The sequence below is a fragment of the Bemisia tabaci genome, chromosome 10, assembly GCF_918797505.1.
Source record: "Bemisia tabaci chromosome 10, PGI_BMITA_v3".
Taxonomy (NCBI): Eukaryota; Metazoa; Arthropoda; class Insecta; order Hemiptera; family Aleyrodidae; genus Bemisia; species Bemisia tabaci.
The window spans coordinates 34,683,973-34,704,808 of NC_092802.1; the positions used below are offsets into that span (position 1 = coordinate 34,683,973).

Genomic DNA, 20,836 nt, shown 5'->3' on the forward strand with positions numbered 1-20,836 from the left:
TCCTATTGGTAGAAAAAGGTGGTAGTTATAGACTAAGGTGCAAGATGATGGACGGACTATAGGGTCTCTCACGGGTAGATGTTGGTCAGTCTATTACTAACCTCCTTTGTAATCACCCATTTCAAACGATAGGAACGCTTAATTTTCTCCACGTCATCTTCTTCTATCGCTTTGTCTATCAATTTCAATAATCAGCCTGCAGCGGGTCGATTATTGAAATTGATAGACAAAGCCATAGACAAAAGAGACAAAAAGGGATATGGAGGGATCCTACTGGTGGAAGCGGGTGGTTGCGATGGACAAAGGCAGCAGGTAATAGACTAACTAACTGCAACCCACGAGAACCCGACAGTTAGTCTATCATTTTCTCCCTTAGTCTATAAGAACCACACACTTCAACCAATAGGATCGCTCTATACTCCCTATGCCCTTTTTGTCTATAGCTTTGTCTATCAATTTCAATAATCAGCCCGCAGGTGACCGAAGCTTTTAGTCATAGGGTCAACATTTTGATTAGCTTATCTAAAGTTCGGTCCCTGTAAACTTCAGTTATTTGAAAGGAAAATTTTAAGTGCTCAATATGGACCCGACTATTTGCCTCCATGTTGCTTGATAAACGATACGAACATACAACGTACAATGAAATTCCAAAAAATTAACAAATCACGTTACGAGAATATCTCAGATCTGGCAACACTGTTGCTAACGCTCGACCCAACTTGACTATCACAAAGCTCATCCGGGTACAAATAGGAGCATCTTTATTAGGTAAAGTAGCTGTCAGCGTTAAAAACGACTGCTTATTCTATAATTCACCGCGGTTATTCACGGGCTAAGTTCCCACTCAACCATTTATTATATCACTTTACCTGGGCGCCTTCCGGCCAAACCCGTCGCCCCGAAAAAAAACCTTACATTGGACACGGTTGCAATATCCGAAGCAAAATCGCTAAAAATAACTTCTGCCAACACGATAAAAAGTTTCGTGTTGCGAAGAATGAAATTCATATTAATAATTTTTCTCCTTGCGGAATCCTATCGGATTATCGGAATCCTTTTAGGACATTAGGAATTCCAATTGTCTTAAACACAACTCCGAAGAAAAATTTATTGGCAGGAGGACCTTTTAATTAGCGCTCTAGAAAAAGCTTCGCGCACATGAAAACGAGAGGGTTTCCATAACTGACAATCAGTTAGATTCGGAAGAAAAGTTGAAAAATGAGGCCCGACTACGTCTCTCCTGTCTTTGGTTGTGTTGCCCTAGAAGCACCATTACTAATAAAACAAAAGGAAATGAACACAATATGGGAATGGAGCGAGGGAAAGGACACGCGTTAACGACGGCGTAGAGATACAACTATTCGTGCTTGATGGATGTCCGTGTTGCTTCTGCAAAATTGAAGGCGCTACGGCGCGGCCAGCGTGACGACTCGCAATTCTCCACTCCATGCTGCCAAAAAGGTGTCACTCAGCGTCAGGGGAAACTTTATAAAAGCGAGGTTTGAATACGCCTTCCCTATTTTCGGCTGTACTTTTAAGTAATTTTACATGAAGGAGAAAAACTAGAAAATTTTAAAACTTTGTTTTAACCCTGAGTGCAAAGTTTGAAATCTACAATTGTTTTTTAATTTTGCTTATTAATGTTTTGGGACTGGTTCCCTACGTTTTCTTTTGTTCTGCTCGTTTTGTTGTTTGTGTTTCATTTTTTGCTGTTTTGTGTTGTTTTGAGTTCCAGCCTAGGTTTTTTATTAAAGTATACAATAAACAACTTATTTCGGCATTTTCGGGAATGGATCCCGTGAAACGTCCTGTAAAAAAGAAACTCAACAAATAACACCGAAGATAAATTAATTCGAGGCTCATTTCATTAAAGAGTGCAAGTTCCATCTCTTTTTTCCGTCGAATTCCGTGAAATTCAATTTTGCACAGCACTAACCGGGGATCAAACTCACTTTCATGCCCGTGATGCCCTGAAATTTTAATTCAAGCCTTTAGGATCTCGAAATTAGTCCCTCTACTTTAGTCCACCTGTTTTTTTCCTCCTTTTTTGTGAAGTTGCTCTTCCGGGAAACCGGAGCTCGTCGCTTTCAAAAACTCACTTACAGCTGAATTACGAGACAAACCCAACGTCAGAGGAGGGGCAATAAAGCCGTAGCAAAAGAGGGCCGGAGGAAAATTATGAAAGCTCATGAAAAATTTACGATCTACTTTCCCGGAGTTGAAGTGCAAAAAATTAAGGGGAGCGAGCGAAAAGGAAAATGGGTGAGGTTGAGGAGCAGACCGATTTTTATACACTTTCGGGAAGCTTCGTTGCCAGATTCCCATGAGGGACGAGTTCGCAAATTTCTCTGGAGATTTGCGATCCCTCGCAAGACCTTATTTACATCACGCTTTTCGAAATGAATTGTGCCCACACGTTCCTATTGACAAAATTTTAACGAGGAGGTCCTTCTGCGTGCAAAAAACCTCTTTTTCTCAGTTTCAACTTAATGTGGGTTGGTTCCTTTCTGTTGAACTCGGTCCGTTTTGCAAAAACTAACCACTATTTTTGGCTCATTTTTGAAACAACATTTAGGTGGCATTGTGAAAAAATGCATCCGAGTCTAATGGAAAAAAGGAGGTCTCTTCAAAATGATCACGTTTAGGGAAAACCAGTCGACGTAATTTATCGGAAATGTCCTTGATTTTTCGTCTCTGTTGGCAGAATATTCTGTAAAAAACTTCAAGCTATCAAATTGACTTAATCTCCTCGGAAAAATAGAATAGGAGCGGACATTTCGAAGACGAAAAATATTAATCTTACTTCATTGCTGAAAATTTCATAAAATTTAGTTTTTTTCTTTCCCTATGGGTCTTGGACCTAACCTGTATGAGTGGTCAAGTTGCTGGGAAAAAATCTCTTCGTGTAGGTTTTTATAAGTTTTTACCACTCTCTCGAGCCTTTTACACAAAACTTACCGGCGAATAGATCGATAATAATTCTTAAGGCCGGAAATTTTCCTCACACTGGAAAAAAAAACACATTGGATCTAGAGTCCAGACTCTTAAAAACATCGACAAAAAAGATACTCTTGATTCAATCAGATTTAAGCTTAAATCAAGAACAAAGCCTCTTAATTTGAGCGGATTTCCTCTTGATTTAAGCTTAAATCTGATTGAATCAAGAGTCCATTTTCTTGTCAATGTTTTCAAGAGTCTGCACTCCAGATCCAATGTGTTTTTTTTTTTTCCAGTGCAGTACACGGTATTTTAGCTTTTCATTTAATTTTATGGAAGATTCATTACTAGAGCAAAATCTAAAGAGATTTATCTTGTCGGCTTCGAATGCCAAAAAAATAAACAGATATATACTCCTGTCTTGATTGGCTACCATGACGCCGCTTTTTTTGTCTCGCCGGAAAAGTTTAAAGTTTTGCTTTTACCGGGGTTAAAGTTTAATCTGTTCGTAATTTATCCTAATTCGAATCGAGAGCATGACCCTTTATCAAATCGGATGCTGATTCAAGCAGCAGCTGATTATCTTTGTATAGTCGATTATCGATACATCGAATGTACTCATTTAAAAGGATTAATCGAAACAAGGATCGACACGAATTTTATCGCTGGACTGCCTGTTGGCTGTTTGCACTTTTTTATCATATCATTCTTGATGTTGCGTGAATTTTACAAGAAAGGTGAATCAAGATCTTTGACGCCACTCTTTACAAAAATTAAATAAATCACTCGTAATTCATTCTCTAGGATGCTGAGAGGTGTTTTATGTTGAAAAATCTAATGCAAATTTTTCATTATAAAAAATGAGAGGCTTGAAGGACAAGCTGCATAAGTAAAATTTTTGAAAAAAATGAGATATTGATGATATCAACTTGAACTAGTTTTAAAGAATAGTATTCTGTTAAAGATTTACAGCTTCAATCCAATTATTAAACTTCAAAGGGTAAGTCATAACTTTTTTTCCGCCAAAAGTCTGCGCTTAATTTTGAAACTTAAAACACTTATTCCTCGGAATGACGAAAATTTCACTTAAAATTAAGATAAGCTTTTAAATCAGTTTGAATGAAACAAATTATTGTTACGATAAACGCTGTTCATATGCTGAAAGATATAATCATTCACTCTAACTTTCTATTTAATTCTGAATTGATAGTTATTGTTCGAATTAATCCATATGATAGTAAGTAAGCAGTAAGTAGTAGCAAGTAGTAGTGTAATAAGTATTAAGTAAGTATCATCCAAGCCCCTCAAATGGACCGCGTTTGGCAGAAAGGAACCAAGCCATATCAGCTATTGCCAAATTTTACTAGCCAATTTAATTTTTTACAACAGAACATCTGCGCGGATTCCTCTGAAAATTTGAGGGAATTTGCTTCCTACTATGCAAAAAATTCACTAAAATTTGCACAAAAATCCGGACAACCGTTTTAGCGGATGTGACTTGGTTTCTTTCTGCTTAAGTTGACCCAAATATTATTTTCCTTGGAAAACTAAGACCTCCTTTTTAAACTTGATGCGACCGGTGGCGATTCTTGGAAGCTGTCCACTCTGTTTTTCCTCCATTTACATGCACGTAAAACAATCGATTAACGTGAGGCACCTCGCCCTCGCATCACCTAAATCGATATTTCTAATGGATTCAAATGGAGGAAAAAGAGAGTTGACAGCTTCCAAGAATCGCCTCTGGTCGCATCAAGTTTAAAAAGGAGGTCTTAGTTTCCCAAGGAAAATGATATTTGGGTCAAGTTAAGCAGAAAGAAACCAAGCCACATCCGCTAAAACGGTTTTGCGGATTTTTGTGCAAATTTCAGTGAATTTTTTGCATAGTAGGAAGCAAATTCCTCAAAATTTTCAGAGGAATCCGCGCAGATGCTCTATTGTAAAAAATTAAATGTTGCCAACTTGGAAAATCGCCACTGGATGCGACTTCGTGCGTTCTTGTCGAGCTGGGTCCGTTTTAATCGAACACACAGCCTGAGAAACCTTAATCTGATGCTGACTCAGCAGTCAGCAAACACCGTGACATTGTTTTTTTCGTCTCATCAAGTGAAGAGGGATAAAACTCCTTCTGGAAAACAAACGAAAGTTCGCGAGTCGGGGATCAAAGGTGACGGGTCACCCGCTTGATCGCGATCCACGCTGCCAAGTGGTAAGAAATAAGATGAATTTCACAGGAAAACTCGCTGGAAATACGAGAATTTCGCGACGGAGCGGCTCGGATGGGCTGCAAACACGGCTCGGTAATCGAGTGTGATTTGCGAACTCAGCAAGAACATGAACCGAGAAGGAAAACCGGTCGAAACAAAGATGATGTGATGATCTCAGCATCACTTTTGATCTCACTTCGCGTTTACCGGACTTTAAAGAACAAACAGCGGGCTGATTATTGAAATAGATGGACAGAGTTATAGACAAAGAAGACATAGGGCAAATGGAGCGATCCTATTGGTTGAAATGGGTGGTTTCGATAGGAGAAAATGATGAACTAACTACATGGTCTCTCCTAGATTGCCTTTAGTTAGTCTATCACCTACCTCCTTTACCCATTGCAACGACTCACTTCCACCAATAGGATCCCTCCATGTCCCTCTTGTCCTCTTTGTCTATAGCTTTGTCTATCAATTTCAATAATCGCCCTCCTGCTCTGTTAAAGTATTCACTCTGCGGGCTGATTATTGAGATGCTATTCAGGGGTGCAACATTTCTACGATTCATCGATCCTAGGATTGAAGGCCCGGGGTATAAACTGATTGGAAATTGAGTACACCGCGGTAGGTCCGGCACCGAGGAATGGACCACTAGACAAGGTACGAACTTAAGCATTCTGATACATGTTTCTTAACCAGAATTTCACGTAGAACATGATTTGCACAACTAAAATTACTGAAACCAACTCCTAACGATGATATTAACATTTTAAACATTTTTATTTCACATTGGTTGCGAGGAATTTGAACTGCCCGCTCACAAGAAACTCAAAGCTCTACGTTAGTCAAATCGCGCACTACAACGGTTTCAGCAAGCTTCTCAATCGAGCAATCTTCATTTCCCACCATGTGTTTTTCAAACTATAAGTAATTTGCCACAGCTGGGCCAAAGCGTCAAGATTAAGGTTGCCAGATTTTTTTATCGCAGAGACGTTCATGATAACGTTTAGCGCGCGATGTGAATCACGTAGAGCATTCAGTTTTCATGAGCAGGTGGTTTCAATTCACGCACCAAGAGTCATTAAATATCTCCGGAACGAGTTGATTTCGGTCATTTTTGTTGTGCGCATCGTGTTTTACGTGAAATTTTGGTGAAGAAACATGTATCAGAATGCTGAAATTCGTACCTTGTCTAGTGGTCCATTATGAATTTCCAGCGATTAAAGCACGCGCCGCGGTGAACGCGCAATGCGTGAAGTATTCGTGCAGTCTTGTAGGAGCTAATATGCGTTACGCGCAATGCGTGAAGTATTCCTACAGTCTCGTAGGCGCTAGTATGCCTTTAGCGCCAACCGCAATGTGTTTGGCGCGATTAGTATAACTCGCCGAGTCAGTTTTAACTTGTTACTATCATTGAGTTTTTCACTTTCTGAAAAGATCACTATGATTTAAAATGCGACCACCCGCTCCTAACAATAGGATCCATCCATATCACTTTTGTCTTTTTCGTGTGTCAATTTGAATAATCGGCCTGCTGGTTGGAAGAAGGTGAATCGACGGTAAAACTAAAAAATCGAGTATCTGAATCCCTGTTCCTGTTTTATTTTTAAAATGTGACCAAATCAACACCATCAACCCTGGAAATTTTCACAAAATATCGATGTTTAAAGTGCGACATCACGTATTTCTATTGCGGTGTTTCAAAATCTTCGCTTCCAGCTCCAGTCCATTCCAGTTCATAATCTTTGCATTTGATGAAAATGTAGTCTTTATTCCCGTTTGCGACACTGGGAAGGCCTAATTACGGGAACCAATCAGAAATGGATACGCATTGTCTTTACTCTCAGTACACGGAGAAAAAACCTCGTGCGTGGGACCCGAAGTTTAGGTCATATGGATCTCTGAAGTTTTCGGATTGAGCATCTGAACACTCTAGGTCTAGCTGTCGAGGTTCGGATCACACATCTGAAACTTCAGTTCTTACATCTGAAGTACTTCAGATGTGAGAACCGAAGTTTTTCGGATGTGAAAACCGAAGTTCTTCGGATGTGAAAACTGAAATACTTCAGATATAAGAACTGAAGTTTCAGATGTGTGATCTAAACCTCAGCAGCTGGACCTAAAGTGTTTAGATGCTCAGTCCGAAAACTTCAGAGATCCATATGACCTAATCTTCGGGTTCCACGCACGAAGTTTTTTCCTCCGTGTATAAAGGGACTCTAGTTGATCCAACAGCACCTTCAGCTGACTACTTATTAACCATACCTCTGGCTTGTACAAATACTCTAATATCTGGCGCCAAAATCGGCTCGGAGGACAGTTCGGATTGCGATACGTTTTTTTTCCGTGTTCGAGGTGTCTAGATCCGCCTAGAGTCCCTTTATAGTTAAAGTCAAGACAACACCCTCACATGGAGTCACAAACGGGAATAAAGATTACAAAAATTGAACGTTTTTTGTAATCTTTGATCGGCCCATTCTCAAGTTCCTTTCTCCGTTCCTTCTCTCATTCCGTTTGTTCCTTGCCGAACCCGTAATTCCCCGGTCCATTCCAGATTATAATCTTTGCAATCGGTGAAAATGTAATCTTTATTCCCGTTTGTGACACTGTGAAGGCCTGAAATACGGGAACCAATCAGAAATGGATTCACATTGTCTCGACTCTTAGTATAAAGGGACTCTAGATCCGCCTATGTTGGAATGTCATGCCTTTAGTATAACCGCGGAAAGGAAGGCGTCGGAACGCGGCAACCGCGGCACGCGCTGGATGGCGGTCGGCCGGCGAAAAGGCGCGATCTTCCGATGCCGTCTCGAGCTCCGTCACGCGACTTTTCCTTCCGAGATTACTAATTGCCAATTACGCCCCGATAACATCCCCCCCCCCCCGCCTCGCGCCCCTTTTGACGACCTTGCTCACGGCTCACCCCAATCGAGTTGGGGAGGGAAATGGAATTGGCTCGGCGGCCGGGGTCGTTCCGTCCCACCGCACGGTGGATCCAGTCGATCAGAGGGGTCGCACATGAAATTTTTGACTAAAACTGCAAATTTCCATGTTTCTATCGTCATACAGGGTGAGCGAAAAGTCCCCGACCCCCCCTCTAACTTTTGAACGAATTGAGCTAGGGAAATGAAACTTTGGGAATGTTCCTATCTCTAAGGGGACCATCTTTTGAGGGGGTCAAAATTTTGGTCCCCCCCCTCAGGGGGGGACAGGGGCCCCCAACTTTTTTTTTTCAAATAGCAACCCCTATCTTGTGATACCTCATTCGAAAGAGCATAAAAAACTAAGAATTTTGGCGCAAACCGCAGATCAATATCTCAATTTTTGACCGAGTTATGATAGGTCAAAGGTCAAATTTGACCTATTTTCAAAAAATCATAACTCCGGTTCAAATCATCGTAAAGAAAAAAATAAAACGGGGAAATTTACCAAATTGTGTTCGCTTTTACGTAAAAATTGCAGAAATCACTTCGATTTAATTTTAAGGGGGGGCTCGGACCCCCAAATACGTCAATTCAAAGGTCATTCAATTTTCCCGCGAAATAAGCCAATTTCCTCTGGATTTGCCTCCACATTATCTCAGTAAGGTCAAAATCAGTTCAACATTACGTTGGCAAGTCCCCAAATTTCGGGAAAAGTTAAAAAAACGAAATTTAAGGTGATTAAATTTGACCGTTTAAATTTCGTTTTTTTAACTTTTCCCGAAATTTGGGGACTTGCCAACGTAATGTTGAACTGATTTTGACCTTACTGAGATAATGTGGAGGCAAATCCAGAGGAAATTGGCTTATTTCGCGGGAAAATTGAATGACCTTTGAATTGACGTATTTGGGGGTCCGAGCCCCCCCTTAAAATTAAATCGAAGTGATTTCTGCAATTTTTACGTAAAAGCGAACACAATTTGGTAAATTTCCCCGTTTTATTTTTTTCTTTACGATGATTTGAACCGGAGTTATGATTTTTTGAAAATAGGTCAAATTTGACCTTTGACCTATCATAACTCGGTCAAAAATTAAGATATTGATCTGCGGTTTGCGCCAAAATTCTTAGTTTTTTATGCTCTTTCGAATGAGGTATCACAAGATAGGGGTTGCTATTTGAAAAAAAAAGTTGGGGGGCCCCTGTCCCCCCCTGAGGGGGGGACCAAAATTTTGACCCCCTCAAAAGATGGTCCCCTTAGAGATAGGAACATTCCCAAAGTTTCATTTCCCTAGCTCAATTCGTTCAAAAGTTAGAGGGGGGGTCGGGGACTTTTCGCTCACCCTGTATTTTAAACTTTAAGGGGAGAGTTGCCACTGAATTTTAAAAATTCAATTCCCTGACACAATTTGGTGAAAGTCCCTAACAATTAGACAAATGCCAGATTTTTGAAAAGACTAAGTTGGAAATGGTTTTCGAGCAAAATTTGTTGTTCGAAACGTCAAACCCGATGAAGAAAGCAAAAGACGTTGATTTGACGATTTATCCCTGACATTCTTGTCATTTTTCCTAACATTTCCAGGTTTTCCCTGACTTTTTAAAATTCTCTGCACTGAAAAAAAAATCTCGGTGTATTTACTAAGAAACGGGTAAAATTACCGAGAATTCAGGGTTCTATTTGATCCCAGTTTTTTCTTGGTAAAATTACCATTTATGGAATTAATAGTTTTACCGAGAAATCTCGGTAAAATTATTGAACTCTCTTGGTAATTTTACTGGACCTTGGTAAAAGCGCCAATATTTTTTATCGACTGAGGTAGAATTACCGAGATAAAATGGCAAAGTTACCGGGAATTGATTACCCATAAAAGTGGTATTCTTACCTGAAAAAAAAACAGTAAAAATACCGGTTTTTAGGTAAGCTTACCAGTCTGTTTTGGTAAAATTACCAATAATTGGTAAAAAAAGTGAGATGCTAAAGGTGCCAACGGACCTTGGTAAAAACGCCGAGAATTTTTTTTCAGTGTGACATTTCCCGGTATTCCCTGACTGTGGCAACCCTATGAGGGGTTCTTCTGAAAGAAAATTTCACGAGGAAACCAATGAAACCATTTTTAGAAGCTCAAAGTTTTGCAAAAACGGAGTTTTAAGCTTTAAAAGTTTCCAAATTTTGTCCAATTTCCTATTGACTCGGCCCACTGCGGGGCGTTCGCGGATCTCTCGCGCCTTTTTTCGCCGGGTGATTGGTTGCGAATTTGCAGACTGTGAGTACTTTCGACGGCAGTTTCAGGCCCGATGCTCGTCCCTCCACTCCCTCCCCGTCCCCGTCCGACCCTTAATTTTGTATGCTTTCGCCGTCTTGCCATCTCAAGTTGAGCCGTTTGAACGGAACCGTTTACGGAATACGACGCTCGATTTTTTTTTCTGACCGCACCGTATATTCGACGTGCTCATAAATGGTACAGTTGGAGTGCCGATACTGCCGTACTAAGTAAAAACCCCGTATAAGCCATCAGGCGTTGCCAAATTTCCCGCGACAAATCACGAATTTTTAGGAAAATGTGTGAATATTTCTCCTCCGATTTTTTAGAAGATTTCCCTCGTAATTTGACCTAAAAAATCTGAAAATTTCAAGGAAAAATATTCCCGCTATGAGCCTTCAGACGTTGCTATATTCCCTTCAATAAAATATGAATTTAATGGAAAAATTGAGAATATTTTTTCTTGAATTTTTCAGAAAATTTTGAACGCAATTTAATCTAAAACATCTGAAAATTTTAAGGAAAACTATGCGTGACTTTCCTCAAAAATACATGTTTTATCCGGGGAAATTTGGCACCTCTCGAATGTTCATACGGCGTTCTTCCTGAGCACAGAAGTAGTTACCTCTCGTGTGCGATAGGGGCCATTAAATGGACGTATTTCTCAAACAGAACTATGTGCACTAAGACATCAGCCCTGAGACCCCTAAGAATATATGCATAACAGAGCTCACGTCATGATGCGCATAGTTCCGTTTGGAAGAAATACGTCCAACAGTGGCGTGGCGTGAATGATCGATTAACGATATTCCCCCATTTGAAGCTATGGTAAATAATCGATTATTAAGGTGTTCGTTGTGAACAGCCTGTTTATCGATTCTTTTCCATAGGTTTAAATGGCAGATCAATCAGTGGCGTGGCGTGAATAATCGATTATCGATATCTCGCCATTTGAAACTATGGTAAAGAATCGATTACTAAGGTGTTCGCTGCGAACACCCTGATAATCGATCTTTTTTCATAGGTTTAAATGGCATAACAATCGATGTATCGCAATTCACGCCACGCCACTGAGATCAATCGATAAATCGCAAAGCGCGCCACGCCACTGACGTCCAAATGGAAGTCTGCAAGAGAGAGTGATGAGAATTTTGTGTTGAGTTTTTGAGATTTTTAGATTTGGTGTACTTACTGCAGTTCTTCTCGTCGGAGCCATCGGAGCAGTCGGGGTTATCATCGCACATCCACGTGAGGGGGATGCACTCGCCTGGCGTCGAGCGACACGTGAACTCGTCCACGCCGCACACTTTGGCCTCTGCAACAACGCAAAAAAATTATCAGCTCATGCCCCGAAAACACAACTAAACGGCAAAAAATAAACTTTCAAACTACAGACGACATGAAGTAAAATAAAGAGATTAATCATACAACTATATATAGTTCTGCCGCACAAACACTGGAGAAAAATATTTTGGATCGCAAAGTCTAGACTCTTAAAAAACTTGAAAAAAAGTACTCTTGATTCAATCGGTTTTTTCCTTAAATAAAAATTAAATTTGCTTAAATTAATAGTTTTGACTCTCGATTCAAGCAGAATACTGATTTAATTCGGAGTATTTTTTCTTGTCAAATTTTTTAGGAGTCTGGACTCAGATCCAAAGAGACTTTTTTTCCAGTGAAGGAAAAACGCCGTATCAGCCTTCCGCCGTTGCAAAATCTCCTTCGAAAAAACACGAGTTTTCCGGCAATTTTGAAAAAAATTTTCTTCCGCGCGATTTTTCAAAAAATTGTGTTCGTAGTTTGATCTGAAGCGTCTGAAAATTTCAGGGGAAAATATACATAGCCTTTTTCAAAAATATATATTTTTCTGAGAGGCAATTTGGCAACATGTGAATGCTCATACAGCGTTCTTCCTTAGTGCGACAGAGTTAATATGCCACTAGACAAGTGTCCTAACTAGAAAAAGCGTGGCATGTTTTCCCTTCAAAATCTTTCGATTTTACCTCTAAAACTCCGTTCAGCTGAGCGTACTTCCCCATGTCCACCCATCTGAAAAATTTCCCTAGGTTATTCTACGCTAAACTGTGATAATGATCATATTTCGGCGCATACTGTCGTAAATACGCCTTTACAGCGCCTGCAACTACACGAGACGCAACAAGTGATACCGTTTCCGACGGGTCTCGGCCTCGCTCGGCCCGACCGATCACTTCCTGCATCGCTCAGTCACTTCACTTGGCGTCAGCCCTAATTCTTGTCACAACTTCTGCAGCCTACACGAGACCGCAATTCAGTCGATCGTCCTGTAATTAATCAACCCTCGGGCAGGGGGTGGGGAGGGGGGCGACTCGATGATCGGAAATCACCCTTGTTCCCCTCCTCCGGGGCAAGTCCCATTCTCATCATTATTCACGCCGAGTTTCGGGGGACAAACCGCGGGTCAGCATTCAGCGTCGCTGTCAAATGGACCACTAGACAAGGTACGAATTTAAGCAATCTGATACATGTTTCTTAATCAGAATTTCACGTAGAACACGATTCACACAACGGGAATTACTGAAGCCAACTCCTAACAAAGATATTAACGTTTTTATTTCACATTGGCTACAAGGAATTCGAACTGCCCGCTCACAAGAAACTCAAAGCTCTACGCGAGTCAAATCGCGCACTACAACGGTTTCTGCAAGCCTCTCAATCGAGCAATGTTCAATTTCCACCATGTGTTGTTCAAACTATAAGCAATTTGCTACATCTGAGCCAAAGCGTCAAGACTGAGGTTGCCAGATGTTTACATCGCAGAGACTGTCATGATAACGTTTAGCGCGCGATGTGAATCACGTAGAGCATTGAGTTTTAATGAGCGGGTGGTTTGAATTCACGCATCAAGAATCATCAAATATCTTCGTAAGGAGTTAATTTCGGTAATTTTCTATGTGCGCATCGTGTTCCACGTGAAATTTTAGTTTCAAAACATGTATCAGAATGCTGAAATTCGTACCTTGTCTAGTGGTCCATTGGAGGTTATGTGCGAATAGAAAAAAAACCGGCACTGTTTCAGCATAGTAAATGCTTTAGAGCCACCTGTTTTTCGACGTTGCCAAATTTGCACCGTTTGAGTTTTTTTTACGACGATTTAATCCTCCCGAGATGAGTGCAGACTATACATCTTTTGAAAATTTCAGGGTCCATCGCACATTTTCATCTCTCACTGGAAAAAAAAAACACATTGGATCTAGAGTCCAGACTCTTAAAAACATCGACAAGAAAAAATACTCTTGATTCAATCAGAATATGGCTTAAATCAAGAACCAAGTCTCTTAATTTAAGCGGATTTTGTTTTGATTCAAGCAAAAATCCGATTGAAAAAAGAGTATTTTTTCTTGTCAATGTTTTCAAGAGCCTGTACTCTAGATCCAATGTGGTTTTTTTTCCAGTAAAACAGTTTTGTTTAGAAGCCTCATCTATCAACTCTTTTCCATGATTTTTTTGGGCGTTCACAGTCAAGAGTGCTCTTCAAAACAGAGCAAATTGCTGTTGCGAAATCCTCAAGTGCAAAAAAATCCGAATTGCCTTCATTTATTCGGGTATGCAACAAGGACGACTCTTGAAAACATTAACAAGAAAAAATACTCTTGATCCAATCAGATTTTTGCTTAAATCTAAAGGAAATCCGCTCAAATTAAGAGGCTTGGTTCTTGATTTAAGCTTAAATCTGATTGAATCAAGAGTATTTTTTCTTGTCAATATTTTTAAGAGGCTGGACTCTAGATCCAATGTGTTTTTTCCAGTGCGTCCATTGAGCAGGAATAGTTGCATTTAAAAATTTACATTGAAAAAACCAGTGCGCCTTCATCATACAGGAAGGCACGTGACTCCGACACCGGAAAAGGAAACCCCGCGGAATCCACGCATGCAACAGCGCGTCCAGATGAGCTTAGTGTTTGCCCATCAATCAACCCCTATCAATGTAAACGTCCAAGTTGACACTTGACATTTAAAAACCCCCTCCCCGCTGGCTTTTCGGCAGGGCCGGGGACCCCGTCACCCCGTCCGCACGAAATGGGGAATCGCCAATCAAGTGTCATCGTCCTTGTTTTCGCAACTCCCCCTCCCCGCGCCCCGCGTTTGCCAAAGAGGCTCCGGCCTTCAGCCGCACGTCCCTAATTGCAGGGTCGAGTGGATGGCGAGGTTCGCTGACGATCGGGTCGAATGGAAGAGATGAGCCCTACCTCTGAAGGGTCCGTAAATTGGGGAGTGAAGTGATTTTTTTCGGACCATTGCGTTGTGCTCACTGGAAAAAAAAAACACATTGGATCTAGAGTCCAGTAGAGTCCCTTTATACTGAGAGTCAAGACAACACCTCCTCATGGAGTCACAAACGGGAATAAAGATTACGGAAACTGAACGTTTTTTGTAATCTTTGATCGGCCCATTCTCAAATTCCTTTCTCCGCTCCTTCTCTCATTCCGTTTGTTCCTCGCCGAACCCGCAATTCCCTGGTCCATTCGAGATTATAATCTTTGCAATCGATGAAAATGTAATCTTTATTCCCGTTTGTGACACTGTGAAGGCCTAAAATACGGGAACCAATCAGAAATGGATTCACATTGTCTTGACTCTCAGTATAAAGGGACTCTAGGGTCCAGACTCTTGAAAACGTTGACAAGAAAAAGGACTCTGATTCAATCAGATTGAAGCTTAGATCAGAAGGAAATCCGCTCAAATTAAGAGACTTGGTTCTTGATTTAAGCTTAAATCTGATTGAATCAAGAGTATTTTTTCTTGTGGATGTTTTCAAGATTCTGGACTCTAGATCCAGAGTGTTTTTTTTCCAATACTCAGGAACAAAATGCTAGGTTTTAAGGTGATTTGTCACGGTTACCGGCGTGGTCGAACTGGCGTGCGATATATCGCATCGATTAGGTCAAATATAATTGAAGCCGATTAAGGTCCAAATCACTTAAGCGCCAATCTCTATATTTTGGCGGTAGAGGGGTTGTTTTTTCTTAGCTTTCTCTGGTATAATCAAACATGTCTGATTTCAAAATAGCCTCCTAAAAGATCATGTATTCTTTTGGAATTCGAAGATTGTCAACAAAGCGAATAAAACAGATTTTCTTGTTTTTCTCTCGTTCGCAATTTTGGCACTTACGTGGTCTGGAATAAAATCGGTACAATTGAGTCAAAATCACACTTGCGGAATACGAGGGTTGCCAAAGGGCAGAGATTGCGCATATCAGTGACGAAGCGTGAATGATCGCATATCGATATTTCCCCATTTAAAAGGTGGCGAGGCGTGAATCATCGATAATCGAAATTTCTCCATTTGAAGGTGTGGTAAAGAATTGATTATTAAAGTGTCCGTCGCGAACACCCTGTTTATCGATCCTTTTCCATAGGTTTAATTAGAGTCCCTTTATACTGAGAGTCAAGGCAATGTGAATCCATATCTGATTGGTTCCCGTATTTTAGGCCTTCACAGTGTCACAAACGGGAATTAACCCACAAACAGGACCAGGGAATTATGGGTTCGGCAAGGAACAAACGGAATGAGAGAAGGAACGGAGAGAGGAATTTGAGAATGAGCCGATCAAAGATTACGAAAAACGTTCAATTTCTGTAATCTTTATTCCCGTTTGTGACTCCATGGGGGGTGTTGTCTTGACTCTCAGTATAACGGGACTCTAGGTTTAATGACAGTCAAATCGATGCATCGCGAAGCATGCCACGCCACCGCATTTGAAGCTACGGTAAGGAATCGAATATTAAGGTGTTCCTGCGAATGATCTCCCTAAATCTTGACTTCACATATGAGCGACGGAGATGACATTATTTTAACAGGATGACAAGTTTTCTTTGACTTCAAAATCCCATGACTTTCCGACGACTTTTTAATGTTTCTCTTGGCATAAAATGCTCCAAAGAATGAGAGCGGGAACAGTGGCGTGTCGTGCTTTGCGATATATCGATGGTTATACCATTTAAACCTATTGAAAAGGATCGATAAACAGGGTGTTCGCAGCGAACACCTTACTAATCGATTCTTTATCATAGATTTAAATGACAGAACAATCGATATATCGCAAAGCACGCCACGCCACTGAGCGGGATGTCTCTTGAGACTGATTTGACAACGTAAAGGCAGAGCTCTAATTTTCGTCGATGATTGCGGTATCATCAAAATTGTTGCGGAATGAATTACATATTTCAGCCGGAAGAAAGAATTTCGCAGCACAATATCCCGACTTTTCCGACTTTTTCAGGTTTCCAATGACTTTGCAAGGACAAATCACCATGAATTATGAAATTCTCAATTATTCTTTTGAATTTTGGACTGGATGGGTTAGATTGATGCCTGCCGAGGTGCAGAACACCAATAGAAACCGTCAAAAACATTCGAAACCGACGTCATGTTGATGAACGTTCATCGGAATTCAGGATGGTGAGGGAGGTGAGGGTTAATTGTTCTAGTCCGAGGGTTGGTACAGTAATTGCGTGTCCACTGCAAATTCGCGGGGCAAGTGCGGTCGGCCCCGACCGGAAAAATTAATAAGGCGAGAATTCTGGGGTTTCTGCGGGCGCCTAAGCATATACAGTAAGCGTGAATAGTTCGATTGGACGTATTTAAATCAAAATGAACTACCTTCATTGTGACCTGGTCCTGAAGACTCATTAGAATACATGAATGACAGGGCCCATGTAACAATTGACTTACATTTTCAGTACGGAACCACCACTTTCGGCTCATTTTAGAAACAACGTATTTCCCACTAGTTTTCACATGCAGATACGTGCTTTTACGAATGAGTTAAACATAGGAGTTCCCGATTGCAAAATGCAGTCCAATTAGCATACTTTCTTTTGATTCAAATATATCTGATTTACTTCACATAACAGGATTGCCATAATTTCTTCATCTTCAAATTCCCTGACTTACCCTGATTTTTCCCTGACTATTTTTACTTTTCCCTGACTTCAAAATTTTCTAATTTCCTGACGTCTGAACAGAATTCCCCTTTTTTTAATACGCAAACTTTGCTAAAATCTGGACAAAATTTCTTTGTTCGGAGATCAAATTATGGAAAAAGGCATTCAGTAAGTGACTAGTTAAAAGATGAAGAGCTTTAAAAATGACCAAAAGGGGTAAACAGTTGGAAGATTAGTAATATGCTTTAGTGATTATGTAGTAGATGTTTAAAAATTCCTTGGCTTTTCCCACGAATTTCCTGAAATTTCCCGGTCGTCGCAAATTCCCTGACTTTTCCTGATTTTCCCAGCTTTCCAGACCACCGGAAATCCTGTATGAGTATGAGCAACTCGGGGTAGCGCACAGTGGATCGAGTCAGTAGGAGAGGTAGGACAAAATTTGGAAATTTTAAACGCTTATAACTCCGTTTTTACAAAACTTTGAGGTTCTAAAAGTGGTTCCATTGGTTTCCTCGTGAAATTTTCATGCTATAAGCACCTTTTGAAATTTAAAATGTGACGAAATAATTACCAAAATTTGCCGTTTCAGTCCAAAATTTCATGTCTGACTTCTTAAATTGACCCGATCCACTGTGTGGCGGAGTATAAACTTCATAGAGACGAAGTTCGGTGTTTACGTCCGGAAACTGAGGTGTTCCATAAATATTTTGCAATAAGGAACCACTAGCATTGCAATGTTGCTAAGATTGTGCATCTTCTTTTGTCTTGGAGGAAAAACCCGATTATCCCGTCATTGTTTCTATTTTACTCGCTAAAAACTGTAAATTTAAGACAAAAATTACCATCTAAATTTCACAGTTTTTCACAATTTCCACAATTTTAGTGCAAAGGATGAAGTTGCACAATCTTAGCATTATTGCAATGCTAGTGGTTCTTTTTTGATGAACTGAAGTTTAGCCTGGTCCCTGTAACCAAGTCTTTTTCTCCAGGCGATGACACTTTAATTTACAGACGAGACGGATACAAGAATTTTAATGGTTGGGAGAATTCACTTACGACATAGTCCAGGTCTTTCGTCAGAGAAGTCACTGCAGTCGTTCTCCATGTCGCAAACCCAGTGTTTCGGAATGCATCGTTTGTCTGCGCAGGCGAATTCATTGCTTGAGCACGTCCTCACTGAAACAAGAAAAAATTACGTTTCTGTCATTCAAATCTACCAAAATTCAAGTGATTTTCGTCAGTCAGAGGCATTGTTAAATAATCTTCCCTAAAATTCAGATATTAGTGCTCAAAGCGGCTACTTCTGAGCTGTGGGTAAAATCTGTATGAAAATTGGACCGCGCTAAGCAGAAAGGAACCAAGTCACATCAGCTATTGCCAAATTTCATGGGGCAATTAAAGTTTTCGCATGAAAACCGTCGTGCGGGTAGCTAGACACTTCACCCAATTTGTTTTACCCGATGCTTAGTTTAGGCAAACAAATGCAATCCAAGTTAAACTTTGCGTGTTGCTCACGTACGCCTTTTAAACACCGCTACAAATATGACAAACGGAGCCAACACAACATAGAAATAGAGTAAGAGAAAGGACTCGTTTTGATGACGGCGCGGAGATACAACTATTCGTGCTTGATGGATGTCCGTGTTGTATCTGCAAAATTGAAGGCGCTATGGCGCGAGGTGTGAGCTCGCAATGCTCCGTTTTATTCTGCCAATAAGGTGTCGCTCAGATTCGGGAGAGAAGTTTTAAAAAAAGGCCCGATTACATCTCTCCTACCTCCGTCTGTTTTGCTCACGCAGCCATTTAAGCACTACTACAGATAAGACAGACGGAACCAACACAACGTGGAAATAGAGCAAAGGGAAAGGTCGCTGGTTGATAACGGCGCAGGGATACAACTATTCGTACTTGATGTATGTCCGTATTGTATCTGCAAAATTGAAGGCGCCATGGCGTGAGACGTGAGCTCTCGATGCTCCACCCTCGGCTGCTAGTGAACTATCGTTCTGGTTCGGGAGAAAAGTTCGGCGATACTCTCTGCTTTGCCAGGGAGTTAGTTTAGTTGCCTCTCTGAATCAAGCCCAACTAAAGTCGAAGATTTTACTACATGCACGTTTGATTGTGCTAGCTGGTGCTGTGCATTCAAGAGACAAAACGTCTGTTCGGATTCCAAGCATATTAATCAGTACTTTCTATCTTGTATCTTTACTTGTAAATTTTTACATTTTTTCATTCAAAAACAGATTGTAATTTGTTGGCGATTGTCAATTGCCTGCGACAGACACGGTATTTACACCTTAAAATTAACGTACACTAAAATTTTTGATGTTTCATTCATTCATGTTGTGTTCAAAGTCTTGACGATGAAAGTTTTGATGACGGCGCGGAGATACAACTATTCGTGCTGGATGGATGTCCGTGTCCGTGTTGTATCTGTAAAATTGAAGGCGCGATGGCGCGAGGTGTGAACTCGCAATGCTCCGTTGTATTCTATCAATGAGGTGTCGCTCGGATTCGGGCGAAAAGTTTTAAAAAAGGCCCGATTACACCTCTCCTACCTCCGTCTGTATCTTTACTTGTAAATTTTTGTATTTTTTCATTCACAAATAGATTGTAATTTGTTGGCGATTGTCAATTGCCTGCGACAGACACGGTCTTTACACCTCAAAATTAACGTACACCAAAATTTTCATGAGGAATCAGCTTGCTCAATCACGAATTTGCCATTCTTAATGGAGCTCCATTTCCAACCGCCAACCTCTCTCAGAGTAAGGAAGTTTCTCGCCCAAATCTCCATATTTCCTGTTAAAACGCGACACTTCGGAAACACATACAAACGAGTTGTTTCTAAGAGGGGGCAAGTCAATTTTCTTGATGAGCCTTGCGTTAGATAAGGATACTATCACTGCGAGGCTCATCTGGAAAATGGATTTGCTCCTTTTAAAAACAACTCTCTCTGCTTTGCCGTTGACAGACCACCGCGTCGCTTCGTCTCAAGACGCGGCGGCAGGTGAGCTCGGAAGTGCCAACTTGGATCCTCAGAGGCGCTATCTTGCGGTCGCTCTCGAAGTTAGCAGGATCCGGCTTAAATTTTCAACGACTCCGAAGTCGTAATGTGCCGTTATAGAGCATCAAGGGGGGCTGAACTTCAAACCTCAAAGGTGCAATGGTGTTGACTGCCGCGTTGATCGGGAAGCTTCGGCTAAATTATAAATGACGGCGAGGGAGCGAATGTCACGTGGCAGGAGTTCGCGGGCTCTCGAAGTCTTAGACGTCTGTAAATCCTGAGGATCGAGAGATACCTTACCGTGCTACGGGAAAACGCCGTAAGAACCTACAGGCGTTGCAAAATTTACTTTGATAAAGATGGATATTTTGGGAAATTTGTACGATTGTCCTTGCAAATTTGAACGCAAATGTTTTACTGCTAAGTTTGAAAGAACTGATTTCACAGTATTTTTCATAATTGTTTTCTGACTTGAGAAATACCTCTGGGTACCTCTGGAACCAGTTTTTTTTTCGAGTAGGAAGCTTGAATCTTTCGCGGGGTGTTCAGTAGCAAGTGATGGATGTTCGTATTTCCATCTC

The 20,836-nt window shown here is 40.9% G+C and overlaps 1 protein-coding gene across 1 annotated transcript in view; it reads right to left on the reverse strand.

Moving 5' to 3' along the window:
- The window catches only part of LpR1 (Lipophorin receptor 1), a gene marked incomplete in the record, with an annotated part of 731,049 nt that overhangs the window by 23,034 nt on the left and 687,179 nt on the right, over positions 1-20,836 (reverse strand). Inside the window, 2 exon segments of the mRNA XM_072305525.1 lie at positions 11,514-11,636; positions 18,305-18,424. Of these exon segments, the coding sequence (XP_072161626.1) occupies positions 11,514-11,636; positions 18,305-18,424 (243 nt within the window).